The following is a 22,871-nucleotide window of genomic DNA, read 5'->3' as shown; positions in this document are numbered from 1 at the left end:
TGGGCAAAAAAAGATGGGCCCGGTTTAATGAACACTCTATCCTCCAGGATGTTAGTACAAGGAGGAGAAGTTGAAAAGGCAGAAATCTCACCCACTCTCCTAGCTGAGGTGATGGTCACCAGAAAGGCAGTTTTAAAAGATAATGTTTTAATAGATAAATCATGCAGCGGTTCAAAAGGAGGCTCCATCATCCTAGACAAAACTAGATTCAGATCCCACGGGGGAACTGATGACCTGACTACAGGCTTAATTCTACGGACTGCTTTAAAAAAATCCACCTAATCCTAGGATGATTGGCAATGGGGAAATCCAAAAAAGGCACTCAGAGCAGACACCTGTACTTTAAGAGTGTTAAGTCTCAGGTTCTTATTAAGACCTTCTTGAAGGAAATCCAAAATCTTAGGCATAGGAGGCGGATTTAAAGGATCAACCAGGGCGCTAGTGACCTTTAAGAAAGTCTTCCAGACTCTAAGGTAAATAGTGGAGGTTACTTCCTTCCGACAAGACAAAAAGGGTAGAAATAACCTCTTTGGATAGACCCCTACGCTCTAAGATTTCCCCTTCAAATACTAGGCTGCCAGATTAAGGTTTTTCCGGGTGAAAGAGAGGCACCTGGAATAACAGATCCCGCCTGTCCAGAAGAACCAGGTTCTTCTCGGCCAGAAAGGCACAATTAGAATGAGCCTCGTCGGTTCCTGCCTCAGCTTCTACAATGCCCTCAGAAGAAGTCTTAGAGGAGGAAAGGCTTACAGAATATGATCTGGCCAAGGAAAGGAGAAGGCGTCTATCCCTAGCGGAGTGTCTCTTGGATTTAGGGAAAAGAGACTGCACTTTGTTTTGTCTGGTTGCGAAAAGGTCTACCCGAGGACTATCCCCAAAGATGAACTATCTGATTGTAGACCTCTTGATTTAAACACCATCCTTCCTGATCCAAATGGTTTCTGCTTAGGTAATCTGCCACCTTGTTTTCTGTACCTTTTAAGTGTACTGCCTTGATAAAAGAAATATAAGGAATGATTAGTGAGAAAATTTCGGCAGTTAATGACATTCTGATCTTGTCCCTCCTTGTCTGTTTAAGATACTACTGTAGCGTTGTCCGAGAAGATCTTTACTCCTTTTCCCTGCAATCTGGGCAGGAAAGCATTTAAGGCTAGCAGAACTGCTCTTAATTCCCTCACATTTTGGGAGTCCTGGCTTTCTGTTGGACTCCACACCCCCTGGAGAACAAACAAAATGCCCCCCACCCGGCCGGACTGGCATCCGTGGTGATGGTTACTTGTTGCTGTAGAATCCATGGGAAGCCCTGGCTTGGGTACGAGAAAAAGTGACAAATAAAACCCCCTCCCTTTTTCTGAGTCTGGGACAGGAATTGGTACATTTTTCTTTAACAGAAAAAAAAACTTTTAGTGCTGTCTTTACTGAATTTTGAGCTACATTTGTAATTATTAGCTTTTCCGGTGGGGGAGAGATAAACTGTAGACGAAAACCGTCTTTTTTTATGATACCATTTATCAAGGGGCTTGCTGAGATTTTTTCCCAAGCCCGAGAAAAAAAAAATCTATATATAAAAAAAAAAAAAAAAGGATAGTCTTTCCCCCACGGGACAGTAGCCGTCATTGCTGACCAGACTTTGGGCTTGAAGCGGACTGAGTACTAAAGAGGAATCCCTTATCTCTTCTACCTCAGTTTTCTTTCCAATTATTTAGCTTTATTTGTTTTGTTGCAGACTCTCCTGTTTCTGCAAAAAAACTGCTGCCTCCTAGGTGGTTTGGAAACGGGAAACCCTCTCTTATTGTCAGAGGCCTTCTCTAAAAGATCCTCCAAAACTCACCCAAAAAAGGAAGTCTCCCTAGCACAGGATAGAGCAAAGCTTATTTCTTGAACCCGTATCAGCAGACCACCCCTTAAGGGCTCTTTCACACCTGCGTTGTTGTGTTCCGGCATAGAGTTCCGTCGTCGGGGCTCTATGCCGGAAGAATCCTGATCAGGATTATCCTAATGCATTCTGAATGGAGAGAAATCCGTTCAGGATGCATCAGGATGTCTTCAGTTCCGGAACGGAACGTTTTTTGGACGGAGAAAATACCGCAGCATGCTGCGCTTTTTGCTCCGGCCAAAAATCCGGAACACTTGCCGCAAGGCCGGATCCGGAATTAATGCCCATTGAAAGGCATTGATCCGGATCCGGCCTTAAGCTAAACGTCGTTTCGGCGCATTGCCGCATCCGACATTTAGCTTTTTCAGAGTGGTTACCATGGCTGCCGGGACGCTAAAGTCCTGGCAGCCATGGTAAAGTGTAGTGGGGAGCGGGGAGCAGTGTACTTACCGTCCGTGCGGCTCCCCGGGCGCTCCAGAGTGACGTCAGGGCGCCCCAAGCGCATGGACCATGTGATCACATGGATCACGTCATCCATGCGCATGGGGCGCTCTGACGTCATTCTGGAGCGCCCGGGGAGCCGCACGGACTGTAAGTATACCGCTCCCCGCTCCTACTATGGCAACCAGGACTTTAATAGCGTCCTGGCTGCCATAGTAACACTGAAAGCATTTGGAAGACGGTTCCGTCTTCAAATGCTTTCAGTACACTTGCGTTTTTCCGGATCCGGAGTGTAATTCCGGCAAGTGGAGTACACGCCGGATCCGGACAACGCAAGTGTGAAAGAGGCCTTAGTAAAACTGCTCACCTAGCTGAGTTGGAAAGAGACGCAGATCTGGCATTTAATTTTAATGCGTCAGCCGTAGCATCCGAAATAAAGTCCACTGCTTTAAGGATGGTCGGAAATACCGCTAGGAGCTGGTCTCTGGAGGTTTTATTTTGGATATGGGATTCCAATTTCTGTAACCATAATTTTAAAGGACCTGGCAGTAGATGTAGTGGCTACATTAGGCTTAAAGGCCTGAGTAGAGTGCTAGAGGCCTCCCATACTTTAAAGGTACAGCTCTGCCCATCTATCCATCGGATCTTTCAAAGTGTCAAGGTCTTCAAAAGGCAAAGCAGATCTTTTTTAAATTTTTGCAATAGGGGCATCCAACTTAGGAGGCCTATCACAACATGATGACTCTCCCTCAAAGGGATATTTTCTTCTAACATTTCTAGGGATAAAAAAAGGCAGGGCAGAATGCTGGTTGCAGAGTGCCATTGCATTTCTGTCTTTTTCTTTGATAAAAAAAAACTTCTCAGGTTTTTTCCACTCTTTCTGAAAACCTGTCTGCTATCATGACCCAGATAAGGATAGAGTGTTATCCATAGGCACATCCACGGATGCATGCAGGCTGGCTGGATCCTCCTGATCGTACGCTGATCAGGGTTAAATACTCTAGGTCGGGTCCCTGCCGGTGTCCCCATGCAGCCCTTTATGGAATAGGATGTTCCTAGCCTCATTTTCGGAACGCTGGCCATCCGGAACCACATGCGTTCCAAATACTGGAAGTTGTGTCCCAAAACTTCCGGCTTGCGCACGGAGCACGCTCGTAAAATGCTTAGCCCTCCCCCCACCTCTGTAAGCTTGCTGGAGGCCAGGAGGAAGAAAGAGACCAGGCCCCAGACCTCCTAAACACCGCCAGGAGGGTCCGGAGTGCCGGCATTACCCCCCAGTAACACCAGGACTGCCCACGAATGCTGGCACAACATAGTCTGAGACCCAGAAGGATGGCCCCAGACTTGGCAGGCGGCTCCTAGTGGAGTCTTACTCCGCACCAGGTAAACCCCCATCTCTGATGCACATGCGGGGCTCCTGCAGCCTAATCTTCTAGCTCTCCACTATAGGTTCTATCCCTAGGACAGGAACTGGTGCTACAGGGGTAGAGCCCCTCCTTAAGAGCTCTCCACGAAAGTTCCTGTTTCCTGTCCTGGATAGAGGCGGTCTCTCAAGGGTGCAGTCATGGGCGTAGGGGAAAATATGCACCAATTGATGGAAGCAACATTTTTATGCCACAAAACTAGTATGGCAGACTTATATAAATGACCCCATATAGTCTATGAAAACTGCCTTAAAAAGGTTAATGGTCAGCAGTTCTGACCATGCTAATCTCCTGATATTACTCGGTGGGGGCTGGTGGAGCAGGACAATGATACCTTCTGCATACCTCCCAACTTTATAAAAGACTGAAGGACACTGTGGCACGCAAAGCATGCCATGGCAAATTGTTTCCGCACTAGGCCACACCTCTAACTCCACCCTAAATACAACTATACATCTAATCCCACCCTGTCCCCTAACTGCCCCCACATAGTAATTATTCCCTTTATGCCCCCTCACAGTAGTTATGCCCAGTTATGTGCCCCTCACAGTAAATTATGCCCAGTAAAGTGCCCTCTTCACAGGCAGTAAAAAAATAAATAAATAAAAAAATTAAAAAATTATGAACTCCCCATACTCAACTCGTTCCTAGCAGCAGCCGGACACACAGAGCTCTCTGCCAGTCCTGCCCCCCCCCCCCCCCATTTTTTTTTCTTTTTTAAAGTAGTGCACAAATACACATGCATTTTTTTTAGTTGGTAAGAAAATGCCAAAGCAATTTATGTATGAATAGAGGCCTTAGACTTCACACACAAACATGAATACTTTTTTTCTAGTCTTAATTTATAGGGAGTGTTAAGCAGGCTAAACTTTGATGTTGTTTTTACTGTTCCTACTCTGTGCTTTTTCCGGGAAGAAATTTGGTGGAGGAAGCATTCTTAACAGGGCGCGCAGTAACTCCTTACAGTAAATTCCATTGTCTGCGTGTTATTTCTACAGTGTGAAGTAACCTACAGAATGTTGGGCTAAAAAGTAACAAATGATCACAGTAATGATCCTGGGCAGGATCGCTAGACTGGTGTTTATCTTGTTTGCGTGTGCTTGTGAGAACAATAAAATAATTTAATCGGTATTGAAAATAGTGCTTCACTATTGGAGGGATTTTATATATTCCATAGAGTTACGTTAAAGAAAAAGAAGAAAAAAATGGTGTTTCAATTAACCTGATGTGCCTGCATTATCACCTGCGTGAGTGAGTATAATAATACGAGTGTCACAGTGCTTCACTATTAGTGCGATTTCTGATATCTCACAGGAATATCTGGTGGAAAAGGACACCTGTGGGACCTGATGTTTTGGCCTATATACATTTGAGTGGATGGTTTGAGCTTAAAGAGGTTTTCTCCTGATCGGATAGGGAACGCGCGTCCTACAAAACGCATTGACTGAACTGTGAATTGTGCCCACTTCACCTTTGGGACCTGCAGCGGCAAATATTTGAGGCAACGTACTGGAGTTTTAAAGTTTTATCATATAGTCCAGGTAGGACCTCTCACCGCAGCCACCGCTTGCCCTACTGGTAGTCACACCCCATCTCCCAATAGTCACAACAAGAGTCCTCAACCCTTCTTTTTACCTTTTAGGGGTCACAATAGGGATAAACTGAACACTGCCAATTATTTCCATTTCAGAGGAAACCTAATGGACCCATAGGAATTTAGTGGATCCGTCAGTATATTGGTTACGGCTGCTGCAAAAACTGAAGCCATTACACCAGTGTGAGCTACTAGTCCTGCCTGTAACTAATTACTGTATATAATCCTGGATACATCAGACCGTATACAAATATATAATACTAGTAGAGGGTAGAGCTGATAAGAGTTTTCTGGTGTCGAAAAGTTGCTAATTTTGGTGTAAGACCTATTTTGTGCTACAGGTTTTGCAAATTTTACACCACTTCCACCACTTTTCTAAAAAGTAGGCAGGGGATGGATGTGGCCTAACAAATGTACGCAAGGAATCTATTCCAGCTCCTTACTGGTCTATATATTTAATTTTCCAAGACATAGACCTCCTGAGATGCGCCAAAATTCGGAAAGATGCTTCTTAATACTTTTGACACATATGCACCAGTATATTTTTTTATTAAGACTAGTTCCACACCAATTCTGGTCCATCCAAAACTCGTCATGTCAGAAACCGTCCATTATAGTCAATGGGGTCTGGCAGTGATCGGTATTATCCAGCTAGGCCAAATACGGTGAACTTTACCGTAGGTGTGGAACTAGCCTAAGACTAAACACCAGTCTTAGGGCTCATGCACACGGCCGTTGCCGTTTGTGTGGTCCGCATTTTTGCGGAACGGAACGTCCTCTCTACAGAACTGTCCTATCCTTGTCCCAAAAACCTGACAAGAAAGACATTTTATTTATTTTTTTAGTTTTTGCGGGGCCGTTTAATAGACATACAAGTGCACTGTCCGCATCTTTTGAGGCCCCACTGAAGTGAATGGGTCAAAAAATGCGGATCGGATGCGGATTGAAACCACGGTCGTGTGCATGAGCCCCTAATAAAATTCCTCACATCGTTCTAAAATTCCACAGAATGGCTACAAGGGTTTATTCACACATGCCGGTAGTGGGTCCCACTCACCACACGCACTTTACTGCAGTTTTTGCCCATGGACAAAGAAATGTAGCAAAACAGACGGGTGTGAACACACACTACTTGTTTTTGCTGTTTATATTGCAATAGGAGTTTGTTTACTTTTCAGCAAAATGATAAGGAGCATAGAAACCCACGGTGATACGGCTGTAGATGGAGAACTTGACGACTGGTACAAATGTGGATGCTGGGCAACCCTACTGCAAACACACACAACGTGAGACATTGTTCTTAGTGTACAGATAACGACTAGTGACGCCCCTCCTGTGGAGGTTCCCTACTAAGACCAGGTCTTCTGCGTTAGGGTACTTTCACACTTGCGTTAAAGTTTTCCGGTATTGAGTTCCGTCCTAGGGGCTCAGTACCGGAAAAAAACTGATCAGTTTTATCCTAATGCATTCTGAATGGAGAGCATTCCGTTCAGTATGTCTTCAGTTTAGTCCATGTGCATGCTGCGTTATTTTCTCCGTCCAAAATTCCAGAACACTTGCTGGAATGCATTAATGCCGGATCCAGCCCCAAGTGTTCCGGAAAAAACTGATCCGGTTTTGCGGTCTGCGCATGCGCAGACCTTTAAAAATGTGAAAAAAGATAAACACCAGATCCGTTTTTCCAGATGACAACCGGAGAGACGGATCCGGTTTTGCAATGCATTTGTGAGACGGATCCGCATCCGGACCCGTCTACAAAAAGGTATCCGTTTGCATACAGATTGCCGGATACGGCAGGCAGTCCCAGCGACGGAACTGCCTGTCGGAATCCAACAACGCTAGCGTGAAAGTGCCCTTATTCCCTTTACCTCTACTACAGATTAATGAGCAGGAATTGTATACGCTGCTCCAGTAACAAACCACTAATGAGTTTTTCAGAGAGCGGATGGGTGTGAACAGGTACACAATCTGACTCTCTCGGGGACAGCAGCACACCTGCAGCAGGTCATCAAAGTGACACACCTTTCCCTCCAGACACGTGACACGACGACAACAATGCCCCTGCCAAAACAAACCTCTTTCCCTGTTGTCGTGAGTAATACCTTACATGCTAACTTATCCCAATTATTTCTCCAAGTCTTTGAAAATTAAAACCGGAGACTCGGACACTAGAAGGTAGCTAGAAGTCTCGCTGAATTGTGAGGAGAGGCCTGAAGACTGCTTCACTCTGTCCTAAGTCAGTCAGGAACGTGTACACCCAGCTCAGTGTTCTGCCAAGACACTGCATCCATTCACCTTGTGAGCTCACCCGGTGGGAAAACGTGTAAACACCAAGGGTACGGAGGGCAGGATGCACAAAGATGGCCTTCTCTCCGCACACACATGCCAGGCTCCAACCTTCCCTCCAAAGGCAGAATTAACCCTTTATACCTCCATGTGTCCAGACGACTGACTTACTACCGAGACCTCAAAGCACTGCTGTTAGGCTGAAGACACACATAGGCATTTTGTAGCGTTTCTCTGCAATTTTGAGGTTTTAGTGGGTTTTTTTTTTTGCACATGCAGGTTTTTGGCATGTTAACTTAACTTCTGAACTGGAAATATGAAAATCGAGGGCAGAAGAATGTTTTTTTTATATATATTTTTTTGTGTGTGTAGGGGGTATTCCCATCTCAGACATTGACAGCATACCACTAAGATATGCTGTCCATGGCAGATACATGCAGGTTCCACCTCAGGGACCCGCTACTATCCGCAGCACCCACGAAGTGAGGAAAGCACAGTGCACATTCGCGGCCACCTCTCCATTCACCCTTACTGGACTGCTGGAAATGGCCGAGCCAGTGCTTGCCCATTTTTGGAACTCCCATAGAGGTGAATGTAGGGTGGCAGCTAGGACAGTAACGAGTACTCGATTAAATCGAGTAATTAGACACAAAAATATCTTCGATGCTAATTTTTTGCATCGAGGATTCGTTTGTGTCACGTGACCACGGAGCGGGAGTGAAGAGCTTGCTATTACTCCCGCTCCGTGGTCTCCCGCTGGCTCGCAATACTCACCTTTCCAGCAGGGGCCTCCAGGCACTCCACAGCACATCCATTGTCCTGCGCTGCACTGACCTCCTGACGTACACACGCCGTGACCTGACGCGCTGTGTGACATCAGAACCAGAGCAGTGTGGAATGATGGAGCATCGGCGGCACCCCTGCTGGAAAGGTAAGTTGGTGACAGCGAGGGGGTGGGGGCGAGACTATGGCCGGGCGCCCGGAGTGCACAGAGTCATAGCAACCAGTGATGTGGGCACTCTGGGTGTCAGAAGGAGGGCAGGCTGCATGGACAGGCATAGCTCTGTAGGGTAGCTGAGCTCCACCTTGCAGGGGGCGTGTCCTCGAGATCCCAGGATAATACAAGAAAGGAAGTAAAGGTGCCCAGAAACAGTGCCAGCAAGGGTGCCCCCATCAATAGTGCCAGTGGCAGAGACGATGGCACTGGGGTGCGGAAACAGAGCTGATGGCACTGGAATAGGATATGTTCTATTTTGTTTGCGGAGCGGCGAAACAAATACAGATGCGGACAAAATACGGTGTGCTGTCCACATTTTTTGCAGCCTTATTGTAATGAATGGGTCCGCATCCAACCCGCAAAAAATGAGGACCAAAACTATGGTTGTGTGCATGAAGCCAAAGACTATATATCTGCATATTTACCTTGAAATTACTTCTCCATTGAAGAATTCTTCTTTATTGTTCAATACTATAGACCCCTTTGGTAGGCTGGTGATGCTTATGGACCCCAACTCATAATTAATGCTTCAAAAATGGAAATGCTAAATTTATGCTACAGGTAGTAATGGCCATACCCATGAGAACTGTTGGCAGAACAAGCAATGGGCCGACAGCTCTCTCCCCCAAGCATGCATATGTAGTGAATGGGGAGAAAGCAGCAGACACCTCTGGAAGATGCTCATCTCCTCCAGAACAAAAGTGGGCAGCTGAAGTCCAACTCGTCTTATCATCATCTCCCCCAACATCTGCTGTCAGGGGAGAGTCAGAAGGCCCCCCATACAGATTAAATGGTAGATCTAAGGTGTATGGCCAGCTTCGGTGACGCTCTTGGAATCTACGGTCCATGAACCTAAGAAGACCTCTTCCACTTGGAACCCTGGTGAACATTCATTAGATGTTCTACAGGAAACAGATCAGCAGTAAATATTGCATATGACAAACATTTGTGGAACTACATACAGCCATCCAGGCTAAAAAGGAGGCTTAAAATACATCCAATGTATTAAAGACGTGTGTCGCAAAATATTGGTGCATAAATATGTCAGCCATGAGGAAATGTATTGCGCCTACTTGACCGTGCCACATGCCCCATCATGATCTATTTGGTGCATCTTTTGTGAACACCTTAACACATGCATCCTACGACACTGCCGGTGTATCTCCTACAACTGGTCTGAATACCAAGGTTTAGCTTTCAGAAAGATGTATACGGATATAGGTCACCAGCTATTTATCTTCTTCTAGGCCTCATGAGGACATCTCCCCAGCATAGCAATCAACTGAATGCAGTCAGTCCGGCTTCTCAAACCTGTGGAGATGAGCCAATATGGCTTCTGGACATTCTCCCTGCAGCAAGATGTCAATGGCCAGGGCCACCAAAGTTGAGGGACCCCCTCTATGACATCCCTAGTAAGCCTTATGGACAAGGGTGGTCTTCATGAGACTTTGAGGAGTATGACCATTCATTTTGGAGTATGGAGATATGCCGGCTACTCCTGTGACTAAGCACAACGACAAATAATTGCTTTGAGAGCCTCAATAACGAAGAGCTACAACAGAAGGGGTTGGATTTTGTCTGCAGTTTCCCTTTAAGTTAATGGAGATGCAGCCAGCTAGGAGCGTCTCCCTATGGAGTCTGTCACCCCAGTGACTGGGAGGGAAGTCACAGAGCACACTATGTCCTACAGGTGATCACGTAGGTTTCCAGCTCTCATTAATTCCCCCTGAAATGGTTTCTGCATTAAGCACATCACCATCTGCAAATCCATTCAGCAGGGGAAATGCTCCAACCCCACCGCCAGGTACTACAACTCCCTCCGGCCCAAAGCCGCCTTCCAGGGACAAGGGTTAAAGATTTGCTAGGGACAAACACTGAAAGTGAACAGGACATTATCTACACCGGTGCCACCTTGGCTCACACAAAGTACTAGACAAGAGGACCTTCTACGGTGGCTTTCTGACAGGAGGAACAGGGGCTTGTGCTGTTCTTTGAGGCATTTCAGTACCACAGTAGCCAGGCTTTCCTGCCCTAATCCTATTGCCATGGTCAGGGTGGCACATTCAGAAACCCCCTTTATACCATCCTGGGGGCACTTGGACTGTGCGACGCTGCGTCTGGCAATACCATGGGGCATTCTGATAGCAATGTACCTATAATAATATAGTTATTCCTGGAAATAGTGGGACTTGTGTTACTACTTATGACAGAATCTAGAACTCCATGCCCAAACAGCTTGAGGCAAGAGCCCTGGCAACGCAGACAGGTTAGGAGGTGGAGTTCCCCTTTAACAAGCAGGAACCCTATACATTATATATATATATATATATATATATATATATATAGATGGAGGATAGCACCCAGGTAGACAGCAGAATCACTCACCATGGTGCAGGCTGAGCGGCGGGGATGCGGCTGCTTACAGGTCTCTCCTCCCAATGTGGACCCTGACTGCAGCAGGCAGCAGGAGCGGGACGGCAGCGGGGACTGTCCCCATGCAGTTAGTGCAGAAGCAGCAGTAAGGAGTGTGTGACGGTAGACGAGCCGTCACTGAGCAGTTCCTGGAAGAGCGCGCCTCTGTCTGCTCTGCTGCTGCCTCTTCTCCCACTGGATGCTGAGGTTACAGACGCCGCTTTTTTTTTCTTTTTTTAATTCCCCCCTCAGTCAGTCATGCGATTTACAATGAAAACCCAGGCACCAGTCCGGGCTATCCCTGTCCATAAATGGCAAACAAAGCTTCACGTCAGCCAATCAGAGGCCGGCTGACTGAACGTCACCGCCCCCCTCCCCTTCCCAGGGAATAGTACTGGATGGCTGGAGAGGAGGAAGGCAAGGGGTTATGGGAAATGTAGTTTTTCTGAGCGCTCTCCATATGAAATAGAGTTGTGTGAGGGGAAACCAGAGGCTGAAGTGAATAATTAGTGAGGGTGATAGTTTTATATATATATATCTTTAGATATGCATGCATATATACTATGTGTATATATAGTGTGTGTGTATATATATATATACTGTATTGCCATTACTAGGCACCTTTTGCCTAATGTCCCTGGCAAGCCTGGCAGTGATAGTCACTTTCAGTTGTCTCCTTGAAAACTGGCTTTCCTGTTTTTAAGTATCTGATACATAATTTCCTGCGCCTGGCGTTCGGATGTAAGTGGCACATGTCAGCCATAGAGAGAAGTTACAGGATCATCAAACACCTGAGTGTGTACAGTCCCTACAGACAGGGGCGGATTGGCTACTTAAAGTGGCTCTAGACAAAAACAACTAAAAGTGGCCCCATGTTGTAGGTGGGTTCAAACTGACAGAAGACGGGACCAACAAGTAGGCGGGGACAATTGAAGTAGGCGGGGCCTGAAATACTGTAATGCAGCGCAGAATACCGCCCCAGCAGAACCGAAATACCACAGGACAGCACAAAATACTGCCGCCCCAACTACAGTATTCAACTGTATCACCGTCATGAGGACTGTAATACAGTTGAGTTCAGGAGGGCACCTGCGGCCATTGAGCATCAGTTCATTATGTACCTGGCCTGTGGCCATCAAGAGGGCTTCAGTGACCCCCAGGGCATCGGCCCACCAGGAAATTTTCCTGTAGGGTCTAGGGCCAATTCACCCCTACCTACAGATAAAGAGGATCAAGGAGAGGTAAGACTCTGAGTTCAGTATTTTGTAGTCTAGTCTGAGGTCCAGATAAATTTAAAGGGGTTGTGTCACTTCAGCAAGTGGCATTTATCATGTAGAGGAAGTGAATATAAGCCACTTTCGATCAGTGTATAATGTGATCTTAAAGAGGACCTTTCACCTGAAAATGCAAGTTAAACTAAAGATATACCCTTACTTGCCGGCCCCTGGTGGTGCTTATTCAGTTCTTCATTTTGCCCCCGTTTGTCCGTGGTGCCCCCGCAATATTTCCCGCCTTCTATGCTAATGAGCCATTCGGCTCAATTGGGACGGGCCTGCAAAAGTTCTCCCGGGCGTGTCTTTCTTCTCCCTGGCATCCAATCAGCGCGCTCCGCTCTTAGCCAGGGAGAAGAAGCTCCTGTTCTCGCGAGATCCACGAGAACTGGAGCGATTTCATCCATCCTGAGCTGGCGCCATCTTGGATTCCCGCGGCGAGCATTGGAGCATCGTCGGAGGCGGCGGCTCAGGATGAATGAAATCGCTCCAGTTCTCGCGAATCTCGCGAGACTTACACTGCAGACACGGCCAGCCGGAGGAGAGCAGCGCTTCCCTGACCCTGTCAATCAAGAGAAGAAGGGCGTGAAAAGAGGTGGGCAAACTGAGCCTCTAGAAGCAGGTGCAACCCCCCCCCCCCCCCCCCCCTGCTCCTAGAGGCTAATTAGCATATTATAAAAGTATGTTTTTCTCAATAAAGGCTTCAGGCAGTGAGATGGCACTAATATAGTTATGTTCAGCTGACAGTAGCACATCGCTAATTGACAGAAACCCTTTAAGGGCTGGGTCTGGTATGGATTCAAGGGGTTATTTAGCTTTATAAATATTGTGTTATGAAAAAGGTTTTGTGGGTGTTTGATATTGATGACCTATCATCAATATCAGTTCATTGGGGGTCCGACACCTAGCACCCCCGCCGATCAGCTGTTTGAGGAGGCCACTGTACTGAGCATGGCGGCCTCTTCACAGCTTACCAAGCACAGCACCGTCCACTGGATAGCGGCATTCATTTGAATGGGACTGATATCCATCTAGGTCATGTGATTGATGAATGTGACGTCACAGATCTTAGAAGGGGCCGCAGTGCTCACAGGAGCGCCACAGTCTCCTCAAACAGCTGATCCTGCGGGTGTCAGACCCCCGCCGATCTGATACTGATGATACTGGAATCTATATACTGTATATCTTAGCCCTACCCCCAAATGATAATACATTAAATGACTATATATTACCAACATACAAAGACTAAATAACACCGCCATACTGGATAATAGCTCATACCACGACTGGATGACAAACACTGTAACATTATAGCCCCATACCATGACTGGATAACACCGCCATACAGTGACTGAATAACTGGCATACAGTGACTGGATAACACTGCCATACAGTGACTCTGAATAACTGCCGTACAGTGACTAGATAACGCCGCCATACAGTGACTGGATAACACCGCCATACAGTGACTCAATAACTGCCATACAGTGACTGCATAACACTGCCATACAGTCACTGGATAACACAACCATACAGTCACTGGATATCACTGCCATACAGTCACTGGATATGACTGCCATACAGTCACTGGATAACACAACCATACAGTCACTGGATATGACTGCCATACAGTCACTGGATAACACAACCATACAGTCACTGGATATCACTGCCATACAGTGACTGCATAACGCCTCCATACATCCATGGTCCAACTGATTGGTAGAGCAGCAGCTTCCAACCAATGGCAGGCAAGTAACTGGCCAGTATAGCTTCATTTTTTATTATATTTCTTGGCTTTGGGCAGGTTTTTTAAGAACTTGGACATCCCCTTAAAGATTAATTGTAATCTTATTTCAATAAGACAGATACACCTGTGCCAACAATAGAAGTTTATCTGAAACTCCACTTCAGACCTACTTGTGTGGAGGAGGCATTTCGCTTTCCGTCTTGCATAGTAGCTTTGTTTTTGTGGAACAGTTTAAGCTGAAGCATTTCCTATTTCTATTCCCATTGCTTCCCACAGATGTCATGACTAATGCTGACCTTACATGGTTATTTCCTGCATTTTGATCCTGTTGATGAATTCGCCTGTCGCAGGTTAAGACCTGTCATTGGTCAGCATAAAAAAAAACTCCAGTGCTCTGTATTTTACTTAGCTGTACATCACTTCAAAAACATTCATTTACTAATCAAATGTGAGGACTTGGTCCGAGCCAACGTAGGATGAATTAGATTGCCTTATCTGGCTGGCATCCAGCATTGTTTCTGGAGGTATTGAAAGGCTTCCATTTCCCCCTTTACTGATTTCAAAAACGTAAATCTTAGTTTGAATAGGGTACAAATACATCTCGGTCTTTGAAGACAAGAGAAGAAATAGTGTTCTTGGTTGCTTAATTCTATTTAGTTATTATGTAAATTATTAAAACATTCAAAAGTTTCAATACCCCAGAGTACTTTTAATATATATGCAAATAAGCAGTTAAGTGCACCGAGGGTTGGCCCAAGCCACTCTGTGCATCCTTTCTCCTCCTCCACATGGCATTATTTCCTGACCGTATAGTTACTTTTTTTTAGTGCTTTCCTCGCTGATACCATGTGGCAGTGTATGTATCTTGAATCCTCTTTCCCTGTCTCCTACAATCTGTCTCTTCTGACATCAGAGAGTAGGAGAGAGGGAATGAGGATACACATGCTGCCGCACATTCAGCAAGGACAGCATTAGACAGTTGACTGTATAGAAAGCTTTAGTGTGGTGAGGGGAGCCTGTGGGCCTTAGGAGTCCTGTTGCAACTGTGACCCTAAAACTGTGCCGATTGCATAAATCGGTAATACATTTCAAAACTGTCTGATGTGCTACCTATATACACTGCTCAAAAAAATAAAGGGAACATTAAAATACCACATCCTAGATCTCAATGAATGAAATATTCCAGTTGCAAATCTTTATTCATTACATAGTGGAATGCATTGACCTCCCTACAACTCCTGGGCATGATCCTCTTGAGGCAACGGATGTTCTTCTGAGGGATCTCCTCCCAGACCTGGATTAAAGCATCAGTCACCTCCTGGACAGTCTGTGGTGCAACGTGGCGTTGGTGGATGGAACGAGACATGATGTCCCAGATGTGCTTGATTGGATTCAGGTCTAGGGAACTGGCAGGCCAGTCCATAGCATCAATGCCTTCATCATGCAGGAACTGCTGACACATTTCAGCCACGTGAGGCCTAGCTGTCACGGCCGGGAGTGGGGAAAACCCCCCACCATACGATGACTGGGGGATAAGGAAAACAATTAGGCCTGAACACAAGGATAAGGGAGCAGGTCACCTCCTAATGCATCCCAATACCTAGCCCTAACATCTCACCGTATGAGCGGACCTGGATGGTAGGACGGCTCATACCCTGGATACCTAAGGATCTGAGTCGCCCTGAGAATCCCTCACAAAGGAGCTGAGGAGAGGCACCCTGTTCTTCCAGGACACGGAAGAACAGGAGTCTCAAAAGGCCTAGAAGCAGGGAAAGGAAAAGACCATATGCAGCAAGAGAATCGGCAGGTAAGAAAACAAGACGACACATTTACTTGCCGCTGCCACCACGACTGGAACCTGTGAATACGTACCGGAGCCCTAACACCAAACAGGACACCGTACCAGCAACTCACACTAGTATCCAGCACACCAGACTCCGCCAGGACACCCATGCCGCAAGGTGCATGGCAGCCCCAGGCGGCACTGCATACAGGCTAGGGAGTCAAGCAACCTTGTTGGAAGATATCACCAAACATACCAGACAAGGAACACCAAGCTAGACATAACAACACACCAAATCATAACCCCACACCAAGCATACAACACATGTAAGAGAGGGAAGACATCACTGGAGACCTCGATGTCCCACTAGGAGGCCCTTACTCTGGGAGATGGAACATGAAGACCAGGAGCATAACTCCAACACACACCATGGCTGGAGTACCACTGACTCCTGGCCTCTAGCCACAGGAAAGATGAAGCACCTAGTGACCACGCCCAACAAGGTGGTTAACCCCTCTAGCACCGGACAGAGGAGGAAACAACTCAAAGGGGAAGTGCACACACCAGCATAAAAAGCTACAAGTTGCCGCAGGCAACAACATACAAGGCATTCATGTCACGGCACACACCATAAAGGCCGTGACACTGCCCCCGCATGCTGAAACAGCAAAACGTTGCCACGGGCAACAGCAAGCGGGGCATAAGTGTCACAGCGCACACGAAAGGCCGTGATACTAGCATTGTCATGCATCAGAAGTAACCCAGGGCCAACTGCACCTGCCTATGGTTTCATAATGGGTCTGAGGATCTCATCCCGGTACCTCAAGGCAGGCAGGGTACCTCTGACTAGCACATGGAGGGCTGTGCGGCACTCCAAAGAAGTGCCTCCCCACACCATTACTGACCCACTGCCAAACCAGCTATGCTGGAGGATGTTGCAGGCAGCAGAACATTCTCCACGGTGTCTCCAGACTCTGTCATGTCTGTCACATGTGCTCAGTGTGAACCTGCTCTCATCCATGAAGAGCACAGGGCACCAATGTCGAATATGCCAATCTTGGTGTTCTCTGGCAAATGCCAATCGCCCTGCATGGTGTCCGACCTGTGGACATCGGGCCATCATACCATCCTCATGGAGTCTGTTTCTGACAGTTTGAGCAGACACATGGATATTAGTGGCCTGCTGGAGGTCATTTTGCAGGGCCCTGGCAGTGCTCCTTCTGTTCCTCCTTGCACAAAGGAGAAGGTAGCAGTCCTGCTGCTGGTTTTTTGCCCTCCTACGGCCCCCTCCACGTATTCTGGTGTACTGGAGGTGACCAAAACAACAGCCAAAAATAATGAGAACAGAGAAATGGTCTGTGGTCACCACCTGCAGAACCACTCCTTTATAGGGGTTGTCTTGCTAATTGCCTATCACTTCTGCCTGTTGTCTGTTCAATTTGCACAACAGCAGGAGAAATTGATTCACAATCAGTGTTGCTTCATAACTGGACAGGTTCATTTCACAGAAGTGTGATTGATTTTGTTGTTTAAGTGTTCCCTTTATTTTTTTGAGCAGTTGCACATTTTGGATCACATCTAAAGCATGCAAGGGGACTAACATTAACAATAGACATGAACCCATTAAGTAGCAAATTAATCATTTGCAGTAGTCCCATGGTGCTTTTTTCCATAGTGTGCAGGCACGGCCACCGCTGATGGATTGCAGGGTGGTCATAACCATGGAAACGGGCAGTGTATAATGTGATGGAAAAATTAACCCAGCCAGCAAAGGAGGCAATATGGACAATCACAATACATTAGGAAGTGCCTTCTATTAACTTTGTCTACATGATAAAGGGCATTCACTGAAGTGAGACAGACCCTTTAAATACTTTTGCAGTGTTAGCTTGCCATATGCACAGTGGAAGCTCTCAGAACATGTCAAATGTATCCATAGGCCTCAGATTACCACCTCTCAGCAGGGGGAAACGTGCTGAAAAATACATCATATGACAATTACTTTAATAACATTGTGGTCAGAAATACTGATGTTTTTCCAGTACACACATGGCTTTTTGTGAATTTCACTTGGAACGATAGGTATGCTTTATTAATACATTGCGGATAAATAGTATTTATTATTCTGCTATTTGAAGGGGTTTGTCTCTGTTTAATCAGGGAAATATATCATGATTATTGTCATGTGCACCAGCGACTCAGAGTCTTATTTCTCGTGTACTTTTCCAGCTTGATATATTAATAGACCTCTACTGCCCTCTAGTGCTAGAAATTGTTCTTTCTGTATCCATAAATGCCATTTTGATAGGAAAATTTTAGATGAACTGAGTGACACTTAACCAATAAGGCTGAGTTCACACTTAAAGAGAACCTGTCACCAAAAAATGCAATGCAATCTGAAAGCACCATGTTATAGAGCAGGAGAAGCTGAGCAGATTGATGTATATATTTCTGGGAAAAGATTCAGTAAAACCTGTAATTTTCTACATTTACATCTGCAGCCCTTTGAAGAGCTATCGGTACAGGGAGGAGGTGTTATCAGTGACTGACTGTTATATCTCCATGTACATTTATGCACACAATGCCAGCAATCACTGGTAACCCCTCCCTCCTGTACCGATGTTTTTCATAGAAGGTGGAAAAAGCTGAGTTATAAATGTATAAGTTACAGGTTTTCCTGAATCTTTTCCACCAAAACTATATATCAATCGGCTCAGCTTCTCCTGCTTTATACCATGGTGCGGTGAGATTGTATTGCATTTTTAAGTTATTTGATCCGTTTTTTCTGTCAATTAGTGTGCGCCAAAACCAGATGTGGGTCAAAAACCAATATACCTTATCTCTGGGGGGCGTGGCCTGGAGCAACATGGAGTAGGACGCGCTTCAGATCGCTCCTGTCAGAATCCTGCTCCATCTCGCTGCTTATACCCAGCCTGTAGAAGACCAACACTCTGAAGAAGTCCAGGAAGGTAGCGGATCCCTCTGCAACAAGTGGTGGTGGCAAAGACAATGCCGAAGCAGGGGAAGAGCGGTGCACGCTTGAAACGAGTGGAAGGGAACCAAAATGGCGCTGGAATGGAGGAGGAGGAAGGGCTGCATGAGGCAGTGAGTCGGAGCGCAGCAGCGCGCCTCAGCAAGTACGCCAGGGTGACAGAAGGAGTGAAAGAAAGGTCACAAAATGTGGTGTCGGGAAACATTTCCTCCTCAGATCAGGAGGATCACTCCTCAGATGAAGATGGGGAGAACTGTAAGGGTCGCCAGGTCCCTATGTCACAAATAAAAGCTCAGGGGGAAAAAGAAGACCCTCATAATCCTAGTGATAAAGAACCTACCCTTAAGGATATTATGAAAGCAGTTTCCAGCTGCAACAATACCCTTAAAGCCCTTAACCTCCAACTGGGCAGCTTAAGAGAAGATATATCCCTGATTAGGCATGATATGCACAAAATCACAGAAAGAACCTCAGAACTGGAAAAAAGAGTGTCAGAGTTGGAAGATGGTGCCAGACCCCTTAAGATGGCGGCTAAGACGATGGCAAGAGATGTGGCTACCCTATTTGCCAAAACGGATGACTTGGAAAGCAGATTGTGTCGTAATAATATCAGAATAGTGGGGGTCCTGGAAAAAAAAGAGGGAGCAAATGCCACTGAACATATAGAAAAATGGATACATCAGATATTTCAGGACAAAAGGTTTGTCCTCATTATATGCTGTAAAAAGGGCCCATAGGGTGCCCACAAGACCATTGCCTCCTGGTAGACCACCGAGACCTATCCTGGCCAAAATACTACACTTTAAAGACAGGGATACCATACTACATCAGTCAAGGGACAACATGGACCTGGTCATAAATGGAGCAAACATTTCCATCTTCCCGGATTACTCCACAGAGGTTCAAAAGAAGAGGATGAGATTCCTGGATGTCAAGAAAAGACTTAGGAATATATAAATTCAATACTCCATGCTATTTCCGGCCAAGTTAAGAGTAGTGGCTATGGGCTCTACCAATTTCTTTGAAGACCAAAATGTAGCTGGCCAGCTAAGACCTGTCCTAGGTTGCTAACATAGCTTATATGTTTATACAGCTAGACCTGCCAATAACCTTAATATAGTTGCTATGTTTGTGTATTCAAGACAAAAGCAGAGTTATTTACAGTGACTTCATGTTTGGATGTCATATAACTGTTATATATTGTGTTCGCAGAAGCAGAAAAGATAATATGCCTTTAAGATTCATTATATGGATGTGAAGTAAGCTCAATGACACAACAGAAAGCATAAAGTTAAACTGTTGTTGCTGGGCAGGAGTCTTGACCAATCACAGCCAGCCTCACACACAGCATGAGTTTTGACCAATCACAGCCAGCTTCAAACATAGCCTGTGTGGGAAATTCCCCTAGCAGGTGCTGGAATCATTATTCGCCAGAGAGAGGAGCTGAACAGACACACACTCCACTAAGAGCTATGTTTTATGGAAGCAGAGAGGCCAAAATAGGTATTTAAAACAGTTATATAATGTTCTTACTGTTAATATAGTGATTAGAACTGTATACTGAACCAGTTATATGTGTGTTTACTTACAGTTCAACCAAATTCAATTGCAAACTACAAAGTTCACAATCCTAATTCAACTTCCATATTGCAATCCAAATTGCATACAACCATACCAGATCATACTCAACCAATCTGCAAATAGTTACTGCTGACTGCATACTGCAAATTGCGACCAAATTCAGCAAGTGAACTATTGGTTAACCTCAGATATACCTCTCAGAGAGATCATAAAGTGCTTAAATAACTTATGCAAATTAAATACATATGCAAATTAACCTGAGATGAGTCAGAGATTGAAAATATGACTCTTCTCTGGTCACATAAGTAAGATATGACTCTTTTATGTTAATTTGCATAAAAGGCGGGAAGTACAAAAATGCATAATACTTATTGAATTCGTCTGCAAATAAAATTAAAAGTGTAATTTATATGTTTAGGGTAACACAATGAACATTTAGAAAACGCTCAGTGAGGGTAGCATAGTAGAGGTGACAGGTTCCCTTTAAGTGAGAGTACAGATACTCAAGAGAGAAATATATCCACCATTTTATGTTGAATGACAAGATTGAACAGTTGAACCACCATCTTATGCATACCGCCATTTTGTGATATCTTTTCAACACGTGTTTTGTACATGGACTATCTGCTGCGGAGGCGGCAGTGTTATATATGAAGAAAAGTTGAAGTTAACAAATAAGTTATTTCAAGCATTTGGTGTGCTCTTTAAACCTACTGTTTCCATAGAACAGCGCTAGAGGAATTACAGAGTGTCATGGTCTTACCTGCTTGCTGCTCTCCTTCGTTTGACATGTGCTGGCGGCCATCTTGGGTCCTGGGTTTCTTGTAGCCTTCCACCCTGCGGCTCCTCCTTCCCCTGGGAGGAGCTGGATGCCTAGCTCATATATATAGGAGGTCTGTGGCTTCAGTTCCTTGCTTGGTCCTCTTGTGTTCACATGCTTCTAAGACTGCTGCTGCTTCTGGTTCCTGATCCTGGCTTCGTCTGACTACCCTGCTGGTTCCTGATCCTGGCTTCGTCTGACTACCCTGCTGGTTCCTGATCCTGGCTTCGTCTGACTACCCTGCTGGTTCCTGATCCTGGCTTCGTCTGACTACCCTTCTGGTTCCTGACCTCTGGCTTCGCAAAGACTCTGCTCGGTTTCACCATCCGTTTGGACTTTTGCTTTACAGCTTTATTTTCAATAAAGCCTTCTTATTTTCACTTATCTCTTGTTGTACGTCTGGTTCATGGTTCCGTGACATTAGGACCAAGCCATGAATTCTGACGGTACAGGGCCATCCTCGCTACCCACGCTGGTTGCCAGACTTGATCAGCAGGATCACCTGTTGGGTCGGTTCGCTGTGGCGTTGCAAACCCTGCTTGAACGCACGGCTCATTTCGCTCCCGTTGCCGATGGGTCGGTTGTCGCTCCTGGGCTCGCTCCTACTGCCGCTCCGGTTGTTGCGCCAGAGTCTACCCCGACACCTGTTGTTGCGCCTGCGGTGTTTCGGGGTATGACCGGTTCTGCCCCTCTTCCACAGCGCTTTGGGGGAGAGCCAACTCAGTGCCGAGGTTTCCTTAACCAGGTGGGCATTTATTTCGAGTTGCTGCCACATGCCTTTCCTACTGAGAGATCAAAGGTGGGCTTCTTGATCTCGCTGCTCTCGGACAAGGCCTTGGCCTGGGCCAGCCCTCTATGGGAGAACAACAATCCGGTGGTTGCCGAGTTTTCCGGTTTTGTTGCTTCTCTTCGGAAGGTATTCGATGTGCCGGCTCGTGCTGCCTCTGCTGCGAAGCTCCTTATGTCCATCAGACAGGGTTCACGATCCGTAGCTGAATACGCCATTGAGTTTCGTACCCTGGCAGCAGAGGTGGGCTGGAATAATGAGGCTCTGGTCGCTGCTTTCTCTCATGGTCTCTCGGATGCCTTGAAGGATGAGGTTGCAGCTAAGGACCTACCAGTTGAGCTCGAGTCTCTTATTTCTTTCCTGATTTTGATTGACACCAGACTCAGGGAGAGACCTTCCTTTAAGGAGAACCTGCGGAGGTCTTCTAACAGATTGGTGCCTACGTTTGCTGTCCCACCCGTGCCTCCCTCTCCTCCCACGCCTCCTGGGGATGACTTGTCTGGGGGTGAACCCATGCAGCTGGGGTTTGCTCGCCTGTCCGAGGGGGAGAGGGCACTCCGGAGGCGCGAGGGCCGATGCATGTACTGTGGTCTCGGTGGGCATTTTCGGTTGGCATGTCCGAACCGTCCGGGAAACGCTCGTACCCTGAGATCCTGTCGGGGGCAGATCTTGGGTGGAGTCTCCTCGTCCCCGGTTTCCCGTGTTGACAAACCACTGATCACTGTTGTCCTCTCCTGGGTCGGGGGCTCGGTGACGACCCAGGCGTTGGTGGACTCTGGTGCTGGTGGTTTGTTCATTGATAGTGTGTTCGCTGCCGCCAATTCCATTCCTCTGCAGGCTCGAGGTTCCCCACTGGC

The 22,871-nt window shown here is 46.4% G+C and overlaps 1 protein-coding gene across 1 annotated transcript in view; it reads right to left on the bottom strand.

The window, feature by feature from the left end:
- Nucleotides 1–11,311, bottom strand: part of MYO1E (myosin IE) — a 238,236-nt gene extending 226,925 nt beyond the window's left edge. Inside the window, exon 1 of the mRNA XM_040413869.1 lies at nucleotides 11,004–11,311. Within this exon, the coding sequence (XP_040269803.1) occupies nucleotides 11,004–11,006 (3 nt within the window). The 5' untranslated portion in view covers nucleotides 11,007–11,311. The remainder of the gene's footprint in view (nucleotides 1–11,003) is intronic.
- Nucleotides 11,312–22,871: the final 11,560 nt, after the last annotated feature.

Source organism: Bufo bufo, chromosome 1 (assembly GCF_905171765.1).
Source record: "Bufo bufo chromosome 1, aBufBuf1.1, whole genome shotgun sequence".
NCBI lineage: Eukaryota > Metazoa > Chordata > Amphibia > Anura > Bufonidae > Bufo > Bufo bufo.
The sequence above is the reverse complement of the archived record's forward strand: the minus strand, read 5'-3'. Positions and strand labels throughout refer to the sequence as shown.